We start from the raw sequence: 23,079 nt of genomic DNA, 5'->3' as shown, positions 1-23,079 counted from the left end.
GAAGAAAATGGATACAACTCTATTTGAATGTTAATAAAAAAGATAAAAAAGAAAGTTGGAAATTTTGTTGAAGTGGGTTTTTTTAACTTATATGTGCATTTGGCTTATTAGCGATTATGTCTATTCCCTGTCACTTGAGAAAGAAGAATATAATACAATGTTTTGTGTAAGCTACTACAAATAGTTTTCAGTTTAGTTTTTGCTTGACTTACTAACACTGTTGGCTTATCTTCCCCAAAGCTTCTCTAGGTTAGAGATTGTAGGATCAGTTAACTATTGCAACTATTTTTAAAAGCAGTTTTTAAGAGTAATAAGTGCCTCGAGTGCCCAATTGATGATACAAAAAATAGGAATGTTGAAAAACTGTAGGTTGGATTTGCTAGAATCACATACAGCTTTGGAAACCCTGTCTTAGCGTTATTGTCTGAGAAAGTAGATGTGTTCAACAGGAATGGAAGTATTATGTGTTGCTGTCTACAGCCCACCTTTCTAAACCTTGCTGATTTATTCAGCCAATGTTCGTGGAGTGACTATAACATCAGGAATTATTGTAGTTGCTAAAGATACAGTGATAAGTCAGACAAAATCTCTTCCTCAGGAAGCTCACAGTCTGACAGGAAGCAGGAACAGTGCGTGATAAACTATGCAGGAACATAGGAGGAGTGTGCACTTAGTCTCAGATTAAGGATCACTCAAGTTTTCTGGAAGACATGATTTCAAGATGGGAGCCTGAAAGGGGATATTCCAGGTTAAGAGAAGTAAAGTGAGAAAGAAGCAATTTGTATGGTGGTTCTCTCTAGACTGAGAGAACCATTCTTGCAGTATATGCAAGTGGTTAGAAATAGCTGAAGAGAGTATGAAAAAATGTTATCAAAGAAATTAAGACATCAGATTGTGAAGGCCTTACAACCACAGAGTTTTATTATGGAGTTTGAACTTGACCTTGACACCAAGATCTTGAGAGGTTTTCAGCAGAAAAGTAATATGGTCAAATTAGGTACCCTGGTGGGTTTTCAGTAAATGTGTTTTCCTTTACTTTTATCCTTCATGATACCATAGAACTGTGTGTGACTTAATAATATGACATAGTCACATTCTACTTGGTACGCATTTCAAAAAATTTTCCACTACTATATTCTGAACTCCTTGAGGATAAAGCTGTATCTTGATTATATTATTTAAAATGCCTTATGTGTATTATATGCTTATAATATGGTTATTGAAATGGAGGCAGGAATCTGTTTTGGGAAGGAGTTGGCAAATTGAGTAGCCATTTCAGACCAAACTCCTTGTACATTCTCCTTCCTGGTGTAGATGAGACTTTTTTGTTTTTAAACACTTCAGGAAATGAAAATTCACAATACAGAGCATGTATATCTTCACTGAATTATTGTATTCTTTTCAGGAAAGCATATTACCGATAGTAAGCATAAAAGTTGTTGCATGATGAAGGCTAAAATGGATCAAGCAAATGATGTTATCAGCTCACCTCTAAATTCTTGTCTCAGTGAAAGGTATGATAAATACTTAAATGAAACATTTTCTTGCATATGATATTTGTTTTATAGAAATGCATCTAATTTTCACATTAACATTTTGAATGTAAGCCTGGAAGAGAATCTTCTTTCGGGTTGGCCCAAAAATTCATTTAGTTTTTTCTGTACAGTGGCTCTAGTAGTGCTTAGTTGTCTTTAACTTCATCTGAAAAAATATTATTAGATTATATTGTGACAGCTGACATATTAGTGTGCATTTTAAAAAATTATCAAAATTGGTGAATTTTTTTCATCCATTTCAGTATCAGAGATAGAAGAAAATACACATTTTTGGCATATTATGCTTTATTATTTCAAGAAAGGTAAAAACACAACTGAAATGTAAAAAATTTGTGCAGTATGTGGAGAAGGTACTGTGACTGATCAAATGTGTCAAGTGATATTCGAAGTTTCCTGGTACTATTGACATTTTAGCCATATAATTCTTTGTTGTGTATTGGAAGATGTTTAGCAGCACCCCTGGCCTTTATCCACTAGAAGCCAATATTGGGAGATAGCTGACATACTCAAAATATCCAAACCAATGAAGTATTGGTGAAAATGAAGAATGCAACTTATTTTATGGGAAAAAAACTGAACAACTGAGTGGACGTTTTGGCCAACCCAGTATTTTTAAATAATCTCCTTTTAGGCTGAGTTCTTCACTGCATTAATTTCTATGTTAGAAACATTTACTTTGTTTTTCTTACAATGTTGAATTGACTGGTTTTTCTGTATATTCTTTGAAGTTTTAAGTAACAGAAATACTAACGATAAAAAAATGCCTTTGAAATATCAGTTTAAAATAAATTATTCATGTATTTTGAATCACTGGAGAGAGAATATTATGTAGATTCACTTTACATAATTTTTAAATTCAAAATATATAATTCCTGCCCTGACTGGTGTGGCTTAGTTTGTTGGATGTTGTCGTGCAAACCAAAAAGGTCACTGGTTCGGTTCCTGGTCAGGATACATGCCTGGGTTGTGGTTTAGGTTGCAGGCCAGGTCCCTGGTTGGGGATGTGCGTGAGACAACCAGTGGATGTTTCTCTCTCAGACAGATGTTTCTCTCCCTTCCCCCTCCCTAAAAATAAATAAATAAACTCTTTAAAAAAATTATATACGTATATATAATTTCTAGCAGATGAACTTTATGTGTGCTTTATACATTATTTTCAATGGGCATGTGAAACATAATTTAGTGGTTAATTTTTCATGAAATATTTACTTTTTAAAAAGTAGTATAAAAATATTACAGAATGGTATCATTCTAATGATATGATTGAGAGTCCTTTTTTTTCCCAGTAACATTAGTAAATGTTATTTGCCATATCTGTTATTTCCTGAATAATCTGAGGGATTTGCTTTGTTTTGTTTTAGTTCTGGTATTCTACGATGTACACATGTAACACCACAAAGAGACAAGTCAGGTATGATTAAAAACAAGGCTTTTTATTTTGTAAATATTCTAAATTTTACAAAAATAAAACTTTGTAATTTTTTTTTTGTTTTATCCCCAGTGGTATGTGGAAGTTTATTTCATACACCAAAGCTTATGAAGGTAAATATTCTGCCTTGTTTATTTTTGTTATATATTAATTGAGAATTTGATAACAGTATCATACCTTTGCCCTGAGATTTACAGTTATATACCTATGGTCTCACATAGGAATTCAGTAAATGATAAATGAAAAAAATAAGTGAATAAAAAATATTTTAAAAATATTCATTAGTGTCATCCTGTGTAATAAATTATTTTCTTTATTTCCAGGGTCAGACTCGGAAACATATTTCTGAGAGTCTAGGGGCTGAGGTAGATCCTGATATGTCTTGGTCAAGTTCTTTAGCCACACCACCAACCCTTAGTTCTACTGTGCTCATAGGTAATACTATCAAATGTTTTTTTCTAAGAAAGTAAATGATGTTGATAAATTATCATCTCTAATACTTTGTGTTAAAAAGAAAATATGAAAAGGTAGTTAAGTAGTTAAATTAGGTAATCCTGTCTTTCATAAACATATTAGTTCAAAATAGTATTACCATATTTTACCATGTATAATATGCACTTTTTTGCCCAAATTTTTGAGGGAAAAATAAGGATATGTATTATACATGGGTAGTGCTAATTTCATATCTATATAAATGCTTTTAATTCTTTATGCTCATACATTAGAAGTGTAACTCTGGAAAGCAATAATGATATCCGTATGCAAAGTAATACCCTGGATTATGATAATAGGTTTTGTTTCTTTTTTTTTTTTAATTTTTTTAGAGTATATTTTATTGATTATGTTATTACAGTTTTCCCAATTTATCCCTCTTTATCCCCCACCACCCTGTACCCCCAACCCTCTAGCGTTCCACCTCCTTAGTTCTCTGTTTCCTATAACATTCTTAATTTTTCCCTATTTTATGCCTACCAATTATGCCGCTTATTCCCTGTACCTGTCTCCCCATTCACCTATCCCACTGAAACATTCCTTGTGATGTCCATTTATCTGATTCTGTTCCTGTTCTAGTTGTTTGCTTAGTTTTTGTTTTTGTTGTTTTTCTTTTTTTTTTTTTTAGGTTCAGTTGTTGATAGTCGTGAGTTTATTGTCATTTTACTATTCATAGTTTTTGATCTTCTTCAATTTCTTAGATAAGTCCCTTTAACATTTCATGCAGAAAGGGCTTGGTGATGATGAACTCCTTTAACTTGACCTTATCTGGGAAGCACTTTATCTGCCCTTCCATTCTCAATGATAGCTTTGCTGGATAGAGTAATCTTGGATGTAGGTCCTTGCCTTTCATGACTTCAAATACTTCCTTCCAGCCCCTTCTTGCCTGTAATGTTTCTTTTGAGAAATCAGCTGACAATCTTATGGGAACTTCTTCGTAGGTAACTCTCACCTTTTCTCTTGCTGCTTTTAAGATTTTCTCTTTATCCTTAATCTTGGATACCTTGATGATGATGTGCCTTGGTGTGTTCCTCTTTGGGTCCAACTTCTTTGGGACTCTGGGCTTCCTGGACTTCCTGGAAGTCTATTTCCTTCACCAGATTGGGGAAATTTTCCTTTATTATTTGTTCAAATAGGTTTTCAATTTCTTGCTGCTGTTCTTCTTCTTCTGGCACCCCTATAATTTGGATATTGGAGTGTATAAAGTTGTTCCAGAGGTTCCTAAGTCTCTCTTCATATTTTTGAATTCTTGTTTCTTCATTCTGTTCCAGTTGGATGTTTCTTTCTCCCTTCCAATCCATACTGTTGATTTGAGTCCTGGTTTCCTTCCTGTCATTGTTGGTTCCCTAAATATTTTGCTTTTTTCACTTTGGGTATCCTTCATTTGTTTCATTTTGTGACCAAGTTCAATCAGGTCTGTGAGCATTTTGATTACCAGTGTTTTGAATTCTCCATCAGATAGGTTGGCTATCTCCTTATCGCTTAGCTCTTTTCTGGATTTTTGCTGTGTTCTTTCATTTGGGCCATATTTCTTTGTTTTGATACACCTAATAGGTTGTAAGGGGGTGGGCCTTAGGTATTCACCAGGGCAGGGCAACCCCCCTTGCTGTGTTGTGGTGCTGTGGGTGTGGTCAGAGAGGGAACAGTGCCGCTCGCTTGCTCGGCTCTTGCCACACTTTCCAATGGAACTTGTGTGAGACTGGGAATTTCTCCCACTGTGACAACCCCCACCGTAAGCCACAGTCAGGTGTGAGTCTCAGTTTCCTATTCAACCAGCCCACCTGCACAGTCCCTTGCCTTGCTGTGGGTTTTCTCTGTCCACCCATCTGCCCTGTCTCTCTCATCTCCCTCCTCCCGGTCTGGTTTAATGCCTTGGTTGTCAGAGTTCCATGCAGTTTGATTTTCTGGCATTTCTGGCATTTCTGGTTGTTTCTTGTTTTTAGATTGGTTGTTACCCTCCTTTTGGTAGTGCGAGGAAATGAAGTGTTTCTACCTACACTTCCATCTTGACTGGAACACCCGGTTTTGTTTCTAAATATAAATAAATTAAAAAATTAATTAAAAAAGTAAAATGAAAGATTCCTGAAAGTTGGGGCCAAAAACATGGATGCACATTATACACAGAAGCGCATTATATGTGGCAAAATATGGTATTTTGTTTAGAGCAAACTGGTATGAATCAGAAGTATGTTAGGTAGTACTCTATAGGAGTCAGATTAATTTATTTGCAAATCAAAATTTTTTTTTATTCTAGCAAAAATGCATTCCATTTTGATTCCTCTTTAGCTGAAAAAATAAATTTGTTCTGTTGTTGCTCAGATGCAATAATACAGGTAAAAGCATGTTGAAAATTAAAAAGTGTTTAACATATGATATGCCTTTAGACTGTTAGCATCTAAATAAATGCTAACATCTATAAGCATTAGCTTTCAAATTGTGACTCCACAGCTTAATCTGATTCTCCAAGTCTTAGTGGACAGTATCACCTTAGAGTCAGATCATCAAACCATAATTTCTTACCCTTTTGCAAATAGTACTGAGGAAGTGACTATAGCTTATTTACTGTGTTGATTGACTTTTCTAAATAGTATATTTGGGTCAGTTTTCTTTGAAATGTGTCATTTAATCCAATAGTGTTTATGTCTTTTAATATCTGACCCCCCAAAATCTAAGTTTTTGCATTAACTGTAGTGTATGATGTACACTATGATGTAGTGTATGATGTAGTGTATGATGTACAATACATATAGGTCAATTGATTTTTTTTTTTTACAGTCAGAGATGAAGAAGCACCTACAGCTGTATTTCCTAATGATACTACTGCTGTAAGTAAATAGGAAAGATTGATTATGCTGTTGTAGTTGCTTATAATTTTAGAATGCCTTGAAAAATTATTTATCTTGCCTTTTTCATTCCTTATTTTATGATTTATCTAAGCCTTTGAGAAAGCCTCTAAACCTGTTTCTGTATGTGATTTTCTTTGACTTCCTATGAGAAATTCTCCTGTTACTCTGTTTAAGAATAAGTTGAATGTTTATGGATAATGAGAATTTTTATATTAGTAATTTTAAAATATAACTTTTATAGATTTGGAAAAGGTGTTTTTCTGACCATGATGGAAGTCTGAAGAAAAATGACAGGTTTATTCCTTCCGGGCCAGACAATGAAATTGAAAATCAAAGAGAAGCTAAAAGTCATGGTAAGTCTTTATGTTTATCTGAATGACTTTTTAATTGACATCATTGAAGTATTGCTCCTCTTAAAGATAAAACATATTGGTTCTCCTTTCTGGATGACTAAAGGTATTAAGGGTAGAAACTAACTTGACTTATATGAAAATGTTAAAGCATCATGCTAAAGCAAGACTATTGAAGATATTGTTGTGACACAAAAACAAAACAAAACCAATTATTCAAAACTTAACAGGTGAAGAATAATACTTATAATTAACAAAATGTGAAGACTGTATTTTGTCATTAATGAGTAAATACAGTTGCAGAAATGCCAAAAACTGCCTAACCATGTCATTGGAATATTGCATTTTTCTTAGTGTGTATATGTCTTTATAAATATGTAGGATTGGATATATATGAGTGTGATTGTGTGTAGGTATGTATATAAAATCATGTTTTACTCTCAGTTGTTGTAGAGCCACAAAATTAATTTGGACCATCTGGTTTGATAAATGTTAGAATATTAAGTACATAAAGCAAGATTGGGTTAATTGTGATTGTGTAAAGCTGGGAAAGAAAGGTTATTGGGGATCCGAATATGAATAAAAGGCTTTGAGTACAGTAGAATCTGCTTTATCAGAACAGAAGAAGGGTGGGTGTCCCTCCTGCCCCTCCAAAAATAGCCAGTAGTCAGGATAACCCTTTAAAGGTTCAATTTTGTATTATTTAGTACATACTATTTCTATGAGAAAGATTGTGAGAATCATATAAATTATACGGATTTATTATAAAATGTTATTAATATGCCTCTGTTTTAAATTTTACAGGATTGGGAAATTCATTTGGTAAAGTAAGTAGCTGCAAAGACCATTTTGGAAAGTCAGTGCCAAATGTCTTAGAAGGTGAAGTACATGAAAAGGTTGGAGATATTTCTGAAGAAGATAGTTTCTCATTATGTGTTTCTAAATATAAAAAAAGAAATATACAAAAAATGAAAACTGGCAAGACTAGGAAAAATAGTTTCAATGAAACAAAAACCAGTGAATGTGAAGAAGCTAAAAAACAAATAAAAGAAAGTAAACATTCATTTTTAGCTGAAATGGAACCAAATGGAAATAATCCATTAGATACAGAAATAATGAATCAGAAGCCCTTTGGGAGTGGAAGTGACAGAATCTCTGAGGACACTGTACAGTCTCCAGCTTTCAAATGGTCTCAGCTAACCTTCTCAGGTCTAAATGGAGCCGAGATGGGGGAAATACCTCTACTGCATATTTCTTCTTGTGACCAAAATAATTCTGAAAAAGACCTCATAGGCACAGAGAAAGAATGTACCAACTTTATTACTTTAGATTCTTTGCTACATATTTCAAGTGGACCAAAGGCTGAGAAGACATTAAAGGAGGAAACGGTGAATAAGAGAGATGAAGGACAGTGTCTTGAACCACATGAAGAGTACACTCTTGTGGCAAAAAACATAGTGTCTGAACCTTCCCTAATAGCTTCTCCTCATCAGGGTATCAAAAAGTCTCTGTTCAGGTTAAGAGCATCACCTGTAGAGACACCCAGTTCACTTTCCTCAAATAACATGACTGATCCAAACTTTAAAGAAGAACCTGAAGCTTCTGAAAGTGGATTGGAAATATGTACTATTTTCTCCCAGAAAGAGAGTTCTTTATGTACAAGCTCAATTGATAATGGAAGCTGGCCAGTCACTATCAAACATACATCAGTAGCTTTGAAGAATACGGGTTTAATATCTACTTTAAAAAAGAAAACTAAAAAGTTTATGTATGCTATAAATAGTGAAACATCTTATCAAAGATTAAAAATGAAGAAAGATCAAGAATCAGGATTAAGTAACTTTTCTACCCAATTTGAAGCAAACACTTTTGAAGCACCATCTATAGTTACAAATGCTGATTCAGGTACCACTCTGTGTGTGTGTGAATAGTACATACCGTTATATGGATGGTGACAAGTTCTCTTAAATGAATATGTAAATCTCTTTCTTTAATCTTTTTTTTGCCAGCATACTGCCTTCTGAAACTTTTCATTTTTTGACCCTTGAATAACAAAGGTTGGAGTGCCAATCTCCATGCAATTGGAAATTTGAGTTTCAAACTTCTGAGTTCCCCAAAACTCATTCATTCTTTGGTATCCACAAGGGGCTAGTTCCAGGATACCAAAATCCTCAGATGCTGAATTCCCTTGTATAAAATGGTGTAGAACAGTGCATACTGTCAGCCATCTGCATCCATGGATTCCCAAACACAGATGGAAAATACTGTTTTCCATCCATGGGTTGTTGCAGATACACCTGGAGATAGGGAAGACCCACTGTATATTTATTGAAAAAACACCACATGTAAGTGAACCTGCTCAGTTCACACCCATGTTGTTTAAGGGTCAACTGTATTTAATAACAGGCAATGTCAATATGTTATTGTTTAGGCCTTTGATTACCAATGTTCAAAACCATTTCATCAAACTTGCTAGATCAGTATGTATGGTATATGAATAATCATTACTCTTGAGGCAGAGCATATGATTTATAACCATCAAGAGATTGACTGCGTAATTCCTGCTTTAATTTCCAGTGTTTATTATATCAAATTAGACAATTTTATAAATATGTTGTGCTATTTACTATATATTCACTAAAGCAAGGAAAGAATAGGAAAAAAGCTATTAATTTCTAGCTAAGTTTAGTGTAAGCCACTCCTAAAATAAAGCAGTCATTTTTATTGTTGATACACAATTTTCTTAAATATTTAGATTACTGAGAGTTATTGCCATATCTCTATACATCCAGAGTGTGTACAGTGAAACTCGTTTTTTTTTTCCAGCAACAATTTAATCATTAAACTCTGTTGAATGATGATTTAGTTTCCTGTGAGAAGATTTGAGTGGGTTGAAATGTCTTAGTGAATAATAGGTTTGGTAGAACTGGAGTACAGAGGAACTGTTTGAGATTTGGGTTAATTTTCAGGAAAAAAAGTATTCAATGTTATATATATCAAAGTTAAAACCAATAAAACAGCTAACATGTAGTAGTGGTCACTGATGAAAGAAAATGAGATTGATAATTTTGACTTGTTAATAGGAAATTCAGATAGCCTTTAAAATTGAACAGAGCAGCCCTGGCTGGTGTAGCTCAGTGGATTGAGTGTGGGCTGTGATCCAAAGGGTCACAACCTAGCACATGCCTGGGTTGTGGACCAGGTCCCCAGTGGGGGCCACATGAGAGGCAACCACACACTGATGTTTCTTTCCCTCTCCTTACTCCCTTCCACCCCCCTCTCTAAAAATAAATAAATAAAATCTTTTTAAAAAATTGAACAGAGCAGTTTAACTCACTTGCCTTTATAATTGAGATTATGTCATCTTTTGTGCCCATCATAAGTAGAACTTGATTTTAAAAAGTTAACTTTTTGTGTGTTTTTTCAAAATGAAAGACTGAATTAACTGAAGGAAGCGGTAACTTTTCTAATTCCTTTCCTTTACTTTGCTTCTCCATCTTCTGTTAAACCAATATTAACGAGTTTTCTTACAATTTTATTTTCCAATAAAATTACTTAGAATTTTATATGAAAGCTACCTGCTTTTTGGAACTATGCACTAATTTTGACTGAGTTGATACATATCATAAAACAATGCTAGGTCCTATTTATCTTTAGTTGGAAAATGTAGTAACTTCAAAATAGAGAGTATTTTATAATTCTTTCTGTTTTAAACCTGACGTTTCTTGCTTTTCATGTAATTTTTGTTTTAGATACTACCTTTTTAACTTTGTAGAAAATATTTAGTGAATGTGATTGATGGTACTTTAATTGTATTTTGTCACTTTGTCTCTTTATGCGTAGGTTTATTGCATTCTGTGAAAAAAAACTGCTTACAGGATGATTCTGAAGAACCAAGTTTATCTTTAACCAGCTGTTTTGGGACAATTCTGAGAAAATGTTCTAATAATGAAAACAGTTCTTCTAATAAAATATCTCAGGATCTTGATTATAAAGAAACAAAAATTAATGAAGAAAAACTGAAGTCATTTATTACCACAGAAACTGATTATCTGTCATGTTTTCAGGAAAAATATTGTGAAGAAGATCCAAAACACCAAAGAGTTTCAGACATAAAAGAAGAGGTCTTGCCTGCAGTATGTCACCTTGCAGTGCCACATTCAGAAATAGAATGTAGTGGTATTCACTTTCAATCCCAGGAAAGCATTTTATATGACCTTGATAATATCAGCATTTCAACTCCTAACTCCAGGGATCCTCCATCAAACCCCGGTGTGATTTCTAGGGGAAAGGAATCATATAAAATGTCAGAGAGAGTAAAATATAAGAATTGTGAAGCTGGTTTTGATTTAATAAAAAATATTCCCATGGAAGTGAATCAAGGAATATGCATTTTAAATGAAATTTCTAAAAAAGCTGAGCTGTTATCACCTGAAAAATACACAATAGCCTCACCTTCTATGAAGGTACAATCCAACCAAAGTACAAATCTCAAAGTAACCCAAAAAGAAGAAAAGACTGCTTTAATTTCAAAAATAACTGTCAATTCAGACTCTGAAGAACATGTCCAAGACAATGAGAAAGAAATTGTCTTTGAAACAACTAATGAATGGAGTATTCCTCTTTTAGAAAATATTGAGGAACTTCAAGAGGCAGGCCTCACTTATGTCAGAGAACCTGTTCTTAAGAACTCTACCATGGTAGTAGATATAGGCCCAGATGACAAACAAGCAGCCAAAGTGTCAATTATAAAAAATTTTGATTCACCAAATATAGTCCATGATCTTACAGACAAGAACAGAAAGAATGTAACACAACAAATGACTCTAAATAAAGATTCAAAGTTAGACATGCCCTTGGATATAGATAAGAAATCAAACCAAAATGATGATCACATGGACAAATTGACAGAACTCTCAGATCCCATTTCAAATCACAATTTTGGAAATGGCTTCAGAACAGCTTCTAATAAAGAGATAAAACCCTCTGAACACAACATTAAGAAAAGTAAAGTGTTCTTCAAAGACATTGAAGAACATTTTTCTACTAGCTTAGCTTGCACTGAAATTGTAAATGCCTCATTATTAGATAATCAAAAAAAACTAGGCAAACCTTGTGCACTTGATTCACAGTCAACTGATACTATATCTGGTTGTGTGCAGAGTAGTACATTTGCTTCTGATAGTGAAAATAGTCATGCAATTCCTCCAACTTTATCTTTGAAGCAAGATTTTAATTCAAACCGTAACTTAACACCTAGCCAAAAGGCAGAAATTACAGAACTTTCTACTATATTGGAAGAATCAGGAAGTCAGTTTGAATTTACACAGTTCAGAAAACCAAGCCACATGGTACAGAATAATCCACTTGAAATGCCTGAAAACTACCTGCCTGTCTTGCATACCACTTCTGAGGAATGGAAAAATGTTGATTTTCATCTCACAACTAATTCCCCATCCATCAGTCAGGTGGATAGCAGGAAGTTTGAAGGTAAACAAAAGTTTGCTTGCTCTTTGAAAACCAACTGTAACAAAAGTGCTTCTGCTTACTTAACAGATAAAAATGAAGTGGGATTTAGAGGCTTTTATTCTGCTCATGGCACAAAACTGAGTGTTTCTAGTGAAGCACTGCAAAAAGCTGTGAGACTGTTCAGTGGCATTGAGAATATTAGCGAAGAAACTTATGCAGCAGTAGATCCAAGAAGTCTCTCTTCAAGTCAGTGTAACGATTCTGTTGTTTCACTGTTTAAGATAGAAAATTATAACAATGGTAAACATTTTAATGAAAAAAATAATAAAACCCAACTAATACAACAAAATAATACTGAGATGACTGCAGGCATTTTCATTGAAAATACCGAAGATCAGAAGAAATACACAGAAAGTGAAGAAAGCAGATGTACTGGTGCCAGTAGAAATTCTTGTAACTTAGGAGAATCTAAAAGCAATAATTCAAGTAAAAATGATACAGTTTGTGTTCATAAAGAAGAAAATGGCTTGCCATGTATTGATGAGCACAACACACATCTGAAATCATCTGGTCAGTTTATGAAGGGGGGAAGCATTCAAGTCAAAGAAGGTGTGTCAGATTTAACTTGTTTGGAAGTTGTGAAAGCAGAAGAAACATTTCATGTTCATATGTCAAATAAAGAACAGTTAACAGCTAGAAAGAGGGGGCAAAACATAAAAGATTTTGATGTTTTTGATACATCCTTTCAGACTGCAAGTGGGAAAAATATCAGATTGTCCAAAGATTCATTAAATAAAGCTATAAATTTCTTTGATCAAAAATGTGCAGAAGAAGGATTGAATAACTTTTCAGATGCCTTGAATTCTGAATTACTTTCTGGAATAAATGTCAACAAAATAGATATTTCAAGTTATGAGGAAACAGATACGGTTAAAGACAAAACATTGAAAGAAAGTGATTCAGTTTGTATTGAAAATCAATTACTGACTCTCCAATCAGGACTAGAATGTGAAACCAAAAAGATCAAAGAACCTACTATGTTGGGTTTTCATACAGCTAGTGGGAAAAAGATAAAAATTACAAAGGAATCTCTGGACAAAGTGAGAAGTCTTTTTGATGAAAAACAAGATAAAAACAGTGAGACCGTTAATTTTAGCCTTCGAGGGGCAAAGATACTAAAGGACAGAGAGGATTGTAAAGAAGGGCTTGAATTAGCATGTGAGACCTTTGAAATAACTGCCCCAAAGTATGAAGAAATGCAGAATTCCCTAAAGGAGGAGAAAATTGTTTCTAATGAGTTTGCCATGCTACCCAGGTTCTTAAGTGATAATTTACACAAACAAACTGAAAATTTCAAATTATCAAATAGTATCACTGCGAAAATTGGAAACATAGAAAAAGAAACAGCAACAAGTCCTATGACTTATTACACAAATCAGTCCACTTGTTTAGCCATTGAAAATTTGACTGTACCATTTTACACAGGACATGGTAGAAAACCTTCTGTGAGTCAGGCTTCACTACTCGAAGCAAAAACATTGCTTAGAGAAGGGAAATTGGATGATCAACCAGAAAAAATAAATACTGCTAAGGTTATATGTTTAAAAGACTGTCCTGAGGATTATGTAGAAAATCCTTCATGTGGAAATTACTCAAACAGTATTATAACTGAAAATGACAAAAATCATCTCTCTGAAAAACAAGATTCAACTTATTTAAGTAAAAGTATATCCAACAGCTATTCAGACCACTCTGATTTTTGCCATTCCAGTGAGGTATATAATAAATCAAAATCTCTCTCAAAAAATAAAATGGATAATTCTGGTATTGAGCCAATAGTAAAGAATTTCAAAGACAGAAAAAACACTAGTTTTTCTGAAGTAATATCCACTGTAAGAAAAGTAAACACACATCTACAAACTGCAAATGAAGATATCTGTGTTCAGAAATTTGTGACTAACTCTTCACCATACAAAAATAAAAACACAGCCATGGAAGTGGCTATATCTGATTCAAATTTTGAGCTGGGGCCTCCTGCATTCAGTACAGAAAGTGGTCAAATGGTCTCTGTTTCACATGGAATGAAAATCAAAGAGAGATTTGCAGACAACTGCACTAAGGTCATTATGAAAAATATTGAGTGTAAATCAGGCACTGACCACACAAAACCTGTGGCAGGTTATTGTGAGGTGGTGGGTGATTTGGAGGGTTTCATTTTTCCTAATTCTCTAGATAGTGAAGAGTATAGCACACATTCATGTAAGATTTTTGCTGACACTAGGAGTGAACAAATTCTGAAGTACAGCCAAGGTATGTCTAAATCAGAGACAGTTTCTGAAATGTTACCTTGTCAGATCAATTTGAAAGCTCCTGATACATATAAATTTAATGCAGTCTCCTCTAATGCTTATGGGATTTTTAGCACAGCAAGTGGGAAATGTGTTCAAGTTTCAGATGCTGCCTTACAGAAGACCAGACGAGTCTTAGCAAAGCTAGAAGAGAGTGCTGAGCAGCTTTTTCCCAAAGTATCATTTGAACCAAATGAAGAGCATGCAGAAAAGGTCACAAGAGAAGATACTGTGATACATACCCCCTCAAATTTACTATCATCTGCTTTCTCTGGATTTAGTACAGCAAGTGGAAAATATGTTCCAGTTTCTGAAAATGCCTTAAACAAAGTTAAGGGAATGTTGGAGGACTTTGATTCACTCAGAACTGAATGTAGTCTTTGGCAGCCACCTACATCTGGACAAGATATGTCAAAACTACTTCCTCTATCCTATATTGATAAGAAAACCCCAGAACACATTGCAAACTGCAAAATGGAAAAAGACTGCAGTAAGTTATCAAATAACTGTAACATTGGAGTATTTTCTTCAGAAAATACTCACTGTTTTGAAGCTTCTCCATGTCTCTCTCACTTTAAGCAGGACAAAGAACCCTTGGTTTTAGAAAGCAAAGCATCGCTTGTTGAGAACCATAGTTATATATTGGGAAAAGAACAAGCTTTACCTAAAAATACAAAAATGGAAATTGGGAAACCTGAAACTTTCTCTAATCTTCCCATGACAAGTAGAGAAATTTGTTCTACCTATTCCAAAGATCCAGAAAACTATTTTGAAACAGAAGCAGTGGAGATTGCCAAAGCTTTTATGGAAGATGGTGAGCTGACAGATTCTGAACTGCTAAGTCATCCTGAACACTTACTTCTCACCTGCCAAAACAAGGAAACAGCTTTGTTAAATTCAAGAACTGGAAAAAGAAAAGGAGACGCATTTGCCTTGATTGGTAAGTGGTGCTTTTTTTCCCTTAGGTTTGCCAGGCACTTTTAAAATTAAGTTCTCAATAATTCTGGCATGCTAGTTTATAGCAATTAGGGTATTATATGCTAGTCATATTTTTACAGATTTTCATGTGTAGTTTGGGGGAATGTGATTTCACTCTTGGTATCTCTGAGTCTGTGTACCAAGAAGTCATGATTTGAGATTCTCAATGTATTTTTAGAGGTTGTTAATATAGTTATAATTGAGAAATTACTGTTAAAAGTTTTAATTTCTCTAGAATTGAAACTTGTTATATAACAGCTTGCATAATACAACTTACTAACTGTTTTTATGTATGTAAATATATATAGCAGAAATTCAGACTTTGGCTACTATTAACTTAAAAGATTGGTTTGGAGGTCCATCCTCCTGGGTCATTCATAGTGCCCATCCCAGAGCAAGCTGTGGCCTTGAACCATTGCCTGGACTCTTACCTGTAGCTGCCAACACTGAAGCAGGTTGCACACTGCAGGGTAGGAGGGAAAGATTGGTTTCTAGTTATAGGTGTTGGCTTAACTTTTTTTAAATCTAGAGAGTGTTCTAAAATCAGTTATCCTTAGCAGACAGTATTCTGGTCTTAGTGCCATTTGGACTATATTTTAACTTCCCTTTAAATATATATTAGCAACTTCATTTATCTACTAGGATAATTAGATTGGATTTTTTTTCTGTTAGTATCTCTGATTAGGAATAATATTAAATAATTGAATCTCTTGATCACTTAAAAGTAAATGCCAGAACTAACTCTCCAATGTTTAAGTGGCTAATCTTCAATAACTTGCCCCTTTTAAAAAAACTGTAGACTCAGAATAGGTATCACAAGTCTTCTCCAGTCCCTTCATAATACAGAGAACAACACTGAAGCCAGTCAGTTCATTCTTCCCCTTGGTGCCTTTTTACTCTAAATTATCCTGGTGGATACAGATTTTGCCTAATCAGGTGTTCAGGCCTCCTTCTATACCAAGTTTATGTTATGGGCAGAGTGGTAAGTTTAGGATACTTACCTTAAACTATTGCTCTTGTCTAGTGCAAAATGCTGAAGTGCAGATGCTTAAAGATATTAATAATTCTTTCATGGAAAATAATGGCTTTCTTTATAAGAACCCATTTCATTTAGTTCATGTATATAATGAAGTGAGTTGGCCTTCTGCTTAGAAGAAAAATATCTTTTAATTAATGTTCTCAGCAGCATCATTGTTTAATACCCCCACCTCTGTCATACATTTACATGTAAGTTTATACAGCTAAATCAGCTTCTGGTTACCTGACTAGTGCAGGTCCTTGTTAATTAAATCACATTGTCATCGAACACTTAGTAAAGCCTTGCATGGACAGTTTTCTTATTAAATACTACAAATTCACTTCCTTTAATAAAGCATCAAAAAACAAAACATCTGTTATCACATATTATCAGTATGACATGGAAATGCGTAACTAGGACCATGGTTTAATTTTATTCTCATCCTTTGTAGAATTTTTAAATAAGAAGTAGTACTTCTACTAAAATTTGACTGTACTTTTGGTAATTTAAGAAATCTTTTCTCCTACTCACTGACTATAATTCAATGACCTATACAATAAATTCCATCTTGAGTTTAATGAAAAAATAGTTTATTTGAAGAAGTTTTGTTTTTCCTTATTTCCAGTAAAACTAGGGTTACATTCAGTGTGAGTTTATTAAAAAGTAGCTTATCAGTGCTATCTGGTAATGTCTGTTTATCCCTAGACCCAATTAAATAGAGGTATTTTAAATGGTTAAAAATAATAGAAATTAAATTGATATTGAAAAAATGAATATTCTCCTTCAAAAGAAAATGGTTGCTATTTAAACTATTATTATGTATGTTTGCTGAACATATTGTAAGAGTCAGTACTTTAGTTTTAAAAAATGGACTATAGGCTTGTTTATTATTTTCTTTAAAAATCTGTATGGACATTTCTTTTTAGGAGAACCCCCAATCAAAAGAAACTTGTTAAATGAATTTGACAGGATAATAGAAAATCAAGAAAAATCATTAAAGGCTTCAAAAAGCACTCCAGATGGTAAGATATGCTTTTTATCCATATTTTCCCCCTCTGTGAGTACTATCTATATTATTCTTGAAGTTATTTTTTCAGCTCTTTTGAGTATATAGATAATTGGGCAAGGCTTTATAGCTTGATTTGTTAAGCTTAAGTCTTGCTTTATTTATATAAGCTTCTTCATAATATCTGGTATGATGCAGAGGTTCTTCGTAATTAGGAAATGTGCAATTATTATAAAATAATGGCTTTCTAAATTAAAAAGCTATAAAAATGTCTTAAGAACTTAGTCTAAAAATTTGAAGCTTGGGTTCTGGAATTCGGTCAAGCTCTTGGCATTCATTATGCCACCAAAATCACTCTCTCCTAAGTCACATGGTGATCTCTCTGTTGGCAAATCCAGCAGGCATTTGTGTTCTCATTTGACTCCATATTTCAGCCATATTCAACATGGTTGGTCACTTCTGAGACCACTGCTCTCTTGGTTCTCTTCTTACGTAGCCACTTTTCAGTTGTCTTTGTTGATTCTTCCCTATTCTTTCCTTACTCTAAACATAGGTGTACCCCAGGACTCTATCCTTAGATCCCTTCTCTGCCTATACTTCAATGACTGCCAAAATAATATCTGCAGCCTTTAGCTTGTTCTGGAACTCCAGACTTATTTATTCATTTGCCAGTTTGACACTTTTCTACTGATATTGCTAATGTGCAACTCAGTTGGTATGACCAGTGCTGAACTCCTGATTCCATTCCTGCCCCAGACCTGCTTTCTGTTATTTTTCCTTTCTCACTGCCATTCTGTCAGCTGATCACATCAAAGCCTTGATGTCATCTTTTACCCTTGTTTTTTCATACTTCACACCCAACCAGTCAATAAGTTCTATAGGTCCTGCCTTCAAAATATAACAAGAATCTGATCATTTCTTTTCATTTCTAACCCTTTACCCAAGCCACTGTCATAGCTTCTAACCCACCTCCCTGTTTTGGGGAGATATCCCCTTCCAGGCTAGTTGCCATACAAGCAGCCAGAATCACTCTTATAATACAGAGGTCAAATCCTACTTAAAACTCACTGTAGCTTCCTATCTCATTTAGGCTGAAATTTGAAGTTCTTAACATGAATTGCTTGAAAATAAATAATACATATGTAACTGTTCACTATATACTTGGCTTCTGGTTTGAGAATGAAGAACTGATATAGTAAAGGAGAAATGTATTAAATTGTCGGGGGTTAGTTCTGAAACACATGGGATAAATCCCACAAGAGGCAGGACACTTTGGAATTTTCTAACTCATGTCTAATTTAATGATAGAGATGTGACAGTTACCTTAAAATCAAACTGTTTTTTTTTTTTAAGATTTTATTTTTATTTTTTAAAGAGGGAAGGGAGGGATAAAGACAGAGAGAGAGAGAGAGAGAGAGAGAGAGAGAGAGAAACATCAATGTGTAGTTGCTGAGGACCATGGCCTGCAACCCAGGCATGTACCCTGACTGGGAATCGAACCTGCGACACTTTAGTTCGCAGCCTGCGCTCAATCCACTGAGCTATGCCAGCCAGGGCTAAAAATCAGACTGTTTTGAATGTCCAGAAAACTATTATTTCTGTTGTTCTTTAATTTAATGGGTGTCAAACTTTAGTCTGCACAAGAATTCTGAATGGAGTTGGAAACTAAAACCATAATTACTATTCTTTATTAGAAGTATAAATAATATCTAGGATAGTTTTTACCATACTGAATTATTACTTGATAAATTGTCTTTCAAGCCTGTGTAAGTTGTGACTTTATTCTCTAGGTATTGAAAGAATGGTGTTAGATAGCATGCATATAGGCAACTCTTGTCCTTCCATTGTCCTATGGGAAGTAAATGGAAAAACAGTATGTAATTTTAACAATGATGTTATTGTATAAAATGTTACCATAACTCTTTTGGGGATTTATCTTAAGCCAGTATATATTTAGTATTTATTTGATCATCACATCTTCCTTTTATTTCATGATTTTTTCTCAGCATGATCTTCATTCATAATTTGCAAGTGAATGATTGTTTTCCTTAAAATTTTTTATTATGAACATTTTTATACAAAAAAAAAGTTGAGAGAATACCCATATAGCCACTATATTCAACAGTGTTATTATTTTTCTATGTTTGTTTTATCTGATCACATATATGTGGACATAAATAGTAATAGATCTATGGGGATAATATATGTATGTTTTTGCTAAAACATTTGAGTGTTAGTTTTAGACATGACATTTCATAATAGTATAACCATAGAACCATTATCCCAAAGAGTTGCCTAATATCTGATATAATATAATCTCAGTAGTCTTCTTACTTTTTCATGTTTAATTTTTATGACAGTAGCACCTTTAAATGATCAAGCCAGTTTTGTTTTTTTTTTTTAAGATTTTATTTATTTATTTTTAAAGAAGGAAGAAGGGAGGGAGCTAGAGAGAGAGAGAAACATCAATGTGTGGTTGCTGGGGACCATGGCCTGCAACCCAGGCATGTACCCTGACTGGGAATCGAACCTGCGACACTTTGGTTCGCAGCCTGCACTCAATCCACTGAGCTACACCAGTCAGGGCTTGATCAAGCCAGTTTTATAGACTGTCCTACATTCTGGATTTGTTTGTTTCCTTGTAGTATCATTTAACTTTTTCTTCTAGTCCCTATTTGGATCAAAGGCTTAATTAGGATTAGGTTATGTGTTTTTGGCAAGAATGCCTCATAGAAGTTCTGTGTACATGCCTTGCATCATATCAGGGGCACATTGTGTGAAATGACTTCATCACTTTGTTACAATGATAACCACCAGATTATACCATAAAAAGGTATATTTTCCCATTTGCAATTTAGCAAGTACTATATTTTGCCATGTGTAATGCATTCCTGTGTGTATGATATACCCATAATTTTGGCCCAAACTTTAAGGGAAAAAATACTTCGTTTTAATTTTTTAATAATTAATTAATTCATTTATATTTAGAAACAAAACCTATTATTGTATTCCAGGGTATTATTTTGCATATGGATATTGTTATTGCTTTCTAGAGTTACACTTCTAATGGATAAGCATAAATAAAAGAATTAAAAATTTTCATGTAGATATAGAATTAATACTACCCATTTATAATGTACATCCTTACTTTTCCCTCAAAAATTTGGACAAAAAGATGCATGCAGTATACACAGCAAAATATAGTAATTTATGGGATGATTCTTTTTGGTCCTGTGAGAATATCCAGTTTACCAAACTGTCTTTCGTTCACAATTTTAACATTCATTGATGATATTTACTTTAGTCAATTATTTAATTGGATATTGGAAAACAGTGATTTTCAAATTACGTTAATTCCTTATACATTTAGTAGCTGGAATTCTTTAGCAAGGAAGAGCTTTTCCTTAACAATTTGGGGTGAACTATAGTTCTTCCTAAAAAGGTAGGTTAAAATCTTAACTTTTTTCCATTTAACTACCAGTTTTTCAGATTAAAGGAATAGTTGCTGTAATAATTACTACTTATGGTACAAATGAATTTTTCCTCTGTTTCATAAAATTGATTTTTTAGATTTCTATTTATAATACATGTATAAAGCTTAAAAGTAAAATGTATTATATATGCATAATGTACATTTTCACAAAAAGAAAAATTCTTTTTTATTTTAAATCATTCCCAAATTTAAAACTGGAAATCTCTTTAAAGTATTTCCAGGGGGATGTTTATTTTTTTTAACATGTCTTGATCAACCTTTGGGCACTTCCATGCTTTTTGTTATCATAAAAAGATTTCCTAGGATGTCCTTGTAATTCCCTGCTATAGCCTTGAAATCACCCTTTCTCCAATGATCCTTTCAGTGGTTAATAGCTTTTAAAACACCAGGATTGGGGTTCTGCCTATCTTCATTGTGCACATGTTACTGTTTTGTTTTTTTTTAGTGCTGCAATAATAACAGCACCATAGTTACTTACCCTGCAATGGTGGTTCTCAAAATTTTTGATCTAAAGACCTTTTTATAATCTTTTCTTTGAGTATATTAAGCTATTACAAATTTTTCTTCTACCCCCCTCCACTGGGTACCCCGCTTTCCTCCAGCATACCCTCCTTAGTTCATGTCTGCGGGATGTGCATTTAAGTTCTTTGGCTTTTCATTTCCTATGCTATTCTTAACATCCTCATCTATTTTGTACCTACCAATTATGTTTCTTTTTTCTTTTTCTTTTTTTTACAACTTTTTACTTTTTATTCTTTTTCATTTTTATGCTAGTTTATTCTGTGGGAATCACTGTGCAGTTTATGTAACAGAAAATACATTTAACGATGATGTAAAATGCCTATTTTTTGTATTTTGGCTTCAGTGAATATTTTTCTTTTTCTACTTTATTGTTTAAGCATTGTTCTCTTGACTATCCTCCCCATACTCCCCCACCCCTCCTACCCCTATCTCCCACCCTCAATCCTATCCAAATTTGGCTTTGTCCATGGCTCCTTTATACTTGTTACCTGATGACCCTTTCCTTTCATTCTTCTGTTATCCCTTCCCCCTCCCCTCTGTTTTACTATCAGTTTGTTCCTTACTTCAGTGTCTCTGGTTATATTTTGCTCACTTGTTTGTTTTATTAGGTTTCACTTCTAGGTCAGATCGTACTGTATTTGTCTTTCACCACCTGGCTTATTTCACTTAGCAGAATGCTCTCCAGTTCCATCCATGGTGTGGCAAATGGTAGAAGCTCCTTTTTTCTTTCTGCTGCATAGTATTCCATCGTGTAAATGTACCACATATTTTGATCTCATTTACTGATCAGCACTTAGGTTACTTCCAGCACTTGGCTTTTGTAAATTGTGTTGCTATGAACATTAAGGTGCATAGGTTCTTTTGAATTGGTGTTTCAGGATTCTTAGGGTATAATCCCAGCAATGGAATTGCCAGGCCAAAAGCCAGTTCCATTTTTAGTTTTCTGAGGAAATTCCATACAGTTTTCCACAGTGGCTGCACCAGTCTGCATTCACACCAACAGTGTACTAGGGTTCCCTTTTCTGCACAACCGCACCAGCAGTGTTGTTAGGTGATTTGGTTATGATGGCCATTCTGACCAGTGTGGAGTGGTTTTAATTTGCATCTCTCTAATGGCTAGTGATGCTGAGCATCCTTTCATATGTCTGGGGGCTTTCCGTAGTCCTCTTTGGAGAAGGATCTGTTCAGGTCCTTTGCCCATTTTTAAATTGGGTTTGTCTTCTTGGAGTGGAGTCGCAAGAGTTCTTTATGTATTTTGGAGATCAAACCCTTGTCTGAGGTATCATTGGCAAATATGTTTTCCCATACGCTTGGTTCCCTTTTCATTTTGCTGATGTTTTCTTTAGCTGTGCAGAAGGTTTTTATTTTGCTGAAATCCATTTGTTTATTCTTTCCTTTATGTCCCTTACTCAAGGGGACATATCAGCGAATATTGCTACATGGAGTATCTGAGATTTTTCTCTCTATATTCCTCTCTAGGACCTTTATGGTGTTGGGACTTATATGTAAGTCTTTTATCCATCTTCAGTTTATTTTTGTGTATGGTGTAAGTTGGTGGTTGAGTTTCATTTT

At 34.1% G+C, this 23,079-nt stretch overlaps 1 protein-coding gene across 4 annotated transcripts in view; it reads left to right on the top strand.

Annotated features, from left to right (window-relative positions):
* BRCA2 (BRCA2 DNA repair associated) overlaps window positions 1-23,079 on the top strand; it is a 78,534-nt gene that overhangs the window by 6,018 nt on the left and 49,437 nt on the right. For all 4 annotated transcript variants that reach the window (XR_006786415.1, XM_045844865.1, XM_045844866.1 and 1 more), the window contains exons 4-12: window positions 1,406-1,514; window positions 2,918-2,967; window positions 3,058-3,098; window positions 3,309-3,420; window positions 6,253-6,302; window positions 6,565-6,676; window positions 7,478-8,578; window positions 10,517-15,430; window positions 17,413-17,508. Coding sequence is in view for 3 of the 4 variants with exons in the window: in XM_045844865.1 (XP_045700821.1) it covers window positions 1,406-1,514; window positions 2,918-2,967; window positions 3,058-3,098; window positions 3,309-3,420; window positions 6,253-6,302; window positions 6,565-6,676; window positions 7,478-8,578; window positions 10,517-15,430; window positions 17,413-17,508 (6,585 nt within the window). In the remaining variant the exon portion in view is untranslated. The remainder of the gene's footprint in view (window positions 1-1,405; window positions 1,515-2,917; window positions 2,968-3,057; window positions 3,099-3,308; window positions 3,421-6,252; window positions 6,303-6,564; window positions 6,677-7,477; window positions 8,579-10,516; window positions 15,431-17,412; window positions 17,509-23,079) is intronic.

This window comes from Phyllostomus hastatus, unplaced genomic scaffold, assembly GCF_019186645.2.
Source record: "Phyllostomus hastatus isolate PE091 unplaced genomic scaffold, TTU_PhHast_1.1 phas_contig_41, whole genome shotgun sequence".
Classification (NCBI taxonomy): domain Eukaryota; kingdom Metazoa; phylum Chordata; class Mammalia; order Chiroptera; family Phyllostomidae; genus Phyllostomus; species Phyllostomus hastatus.
This window is presented reverse-complemented; position numbering and strand designations above follow the sequence as displayed.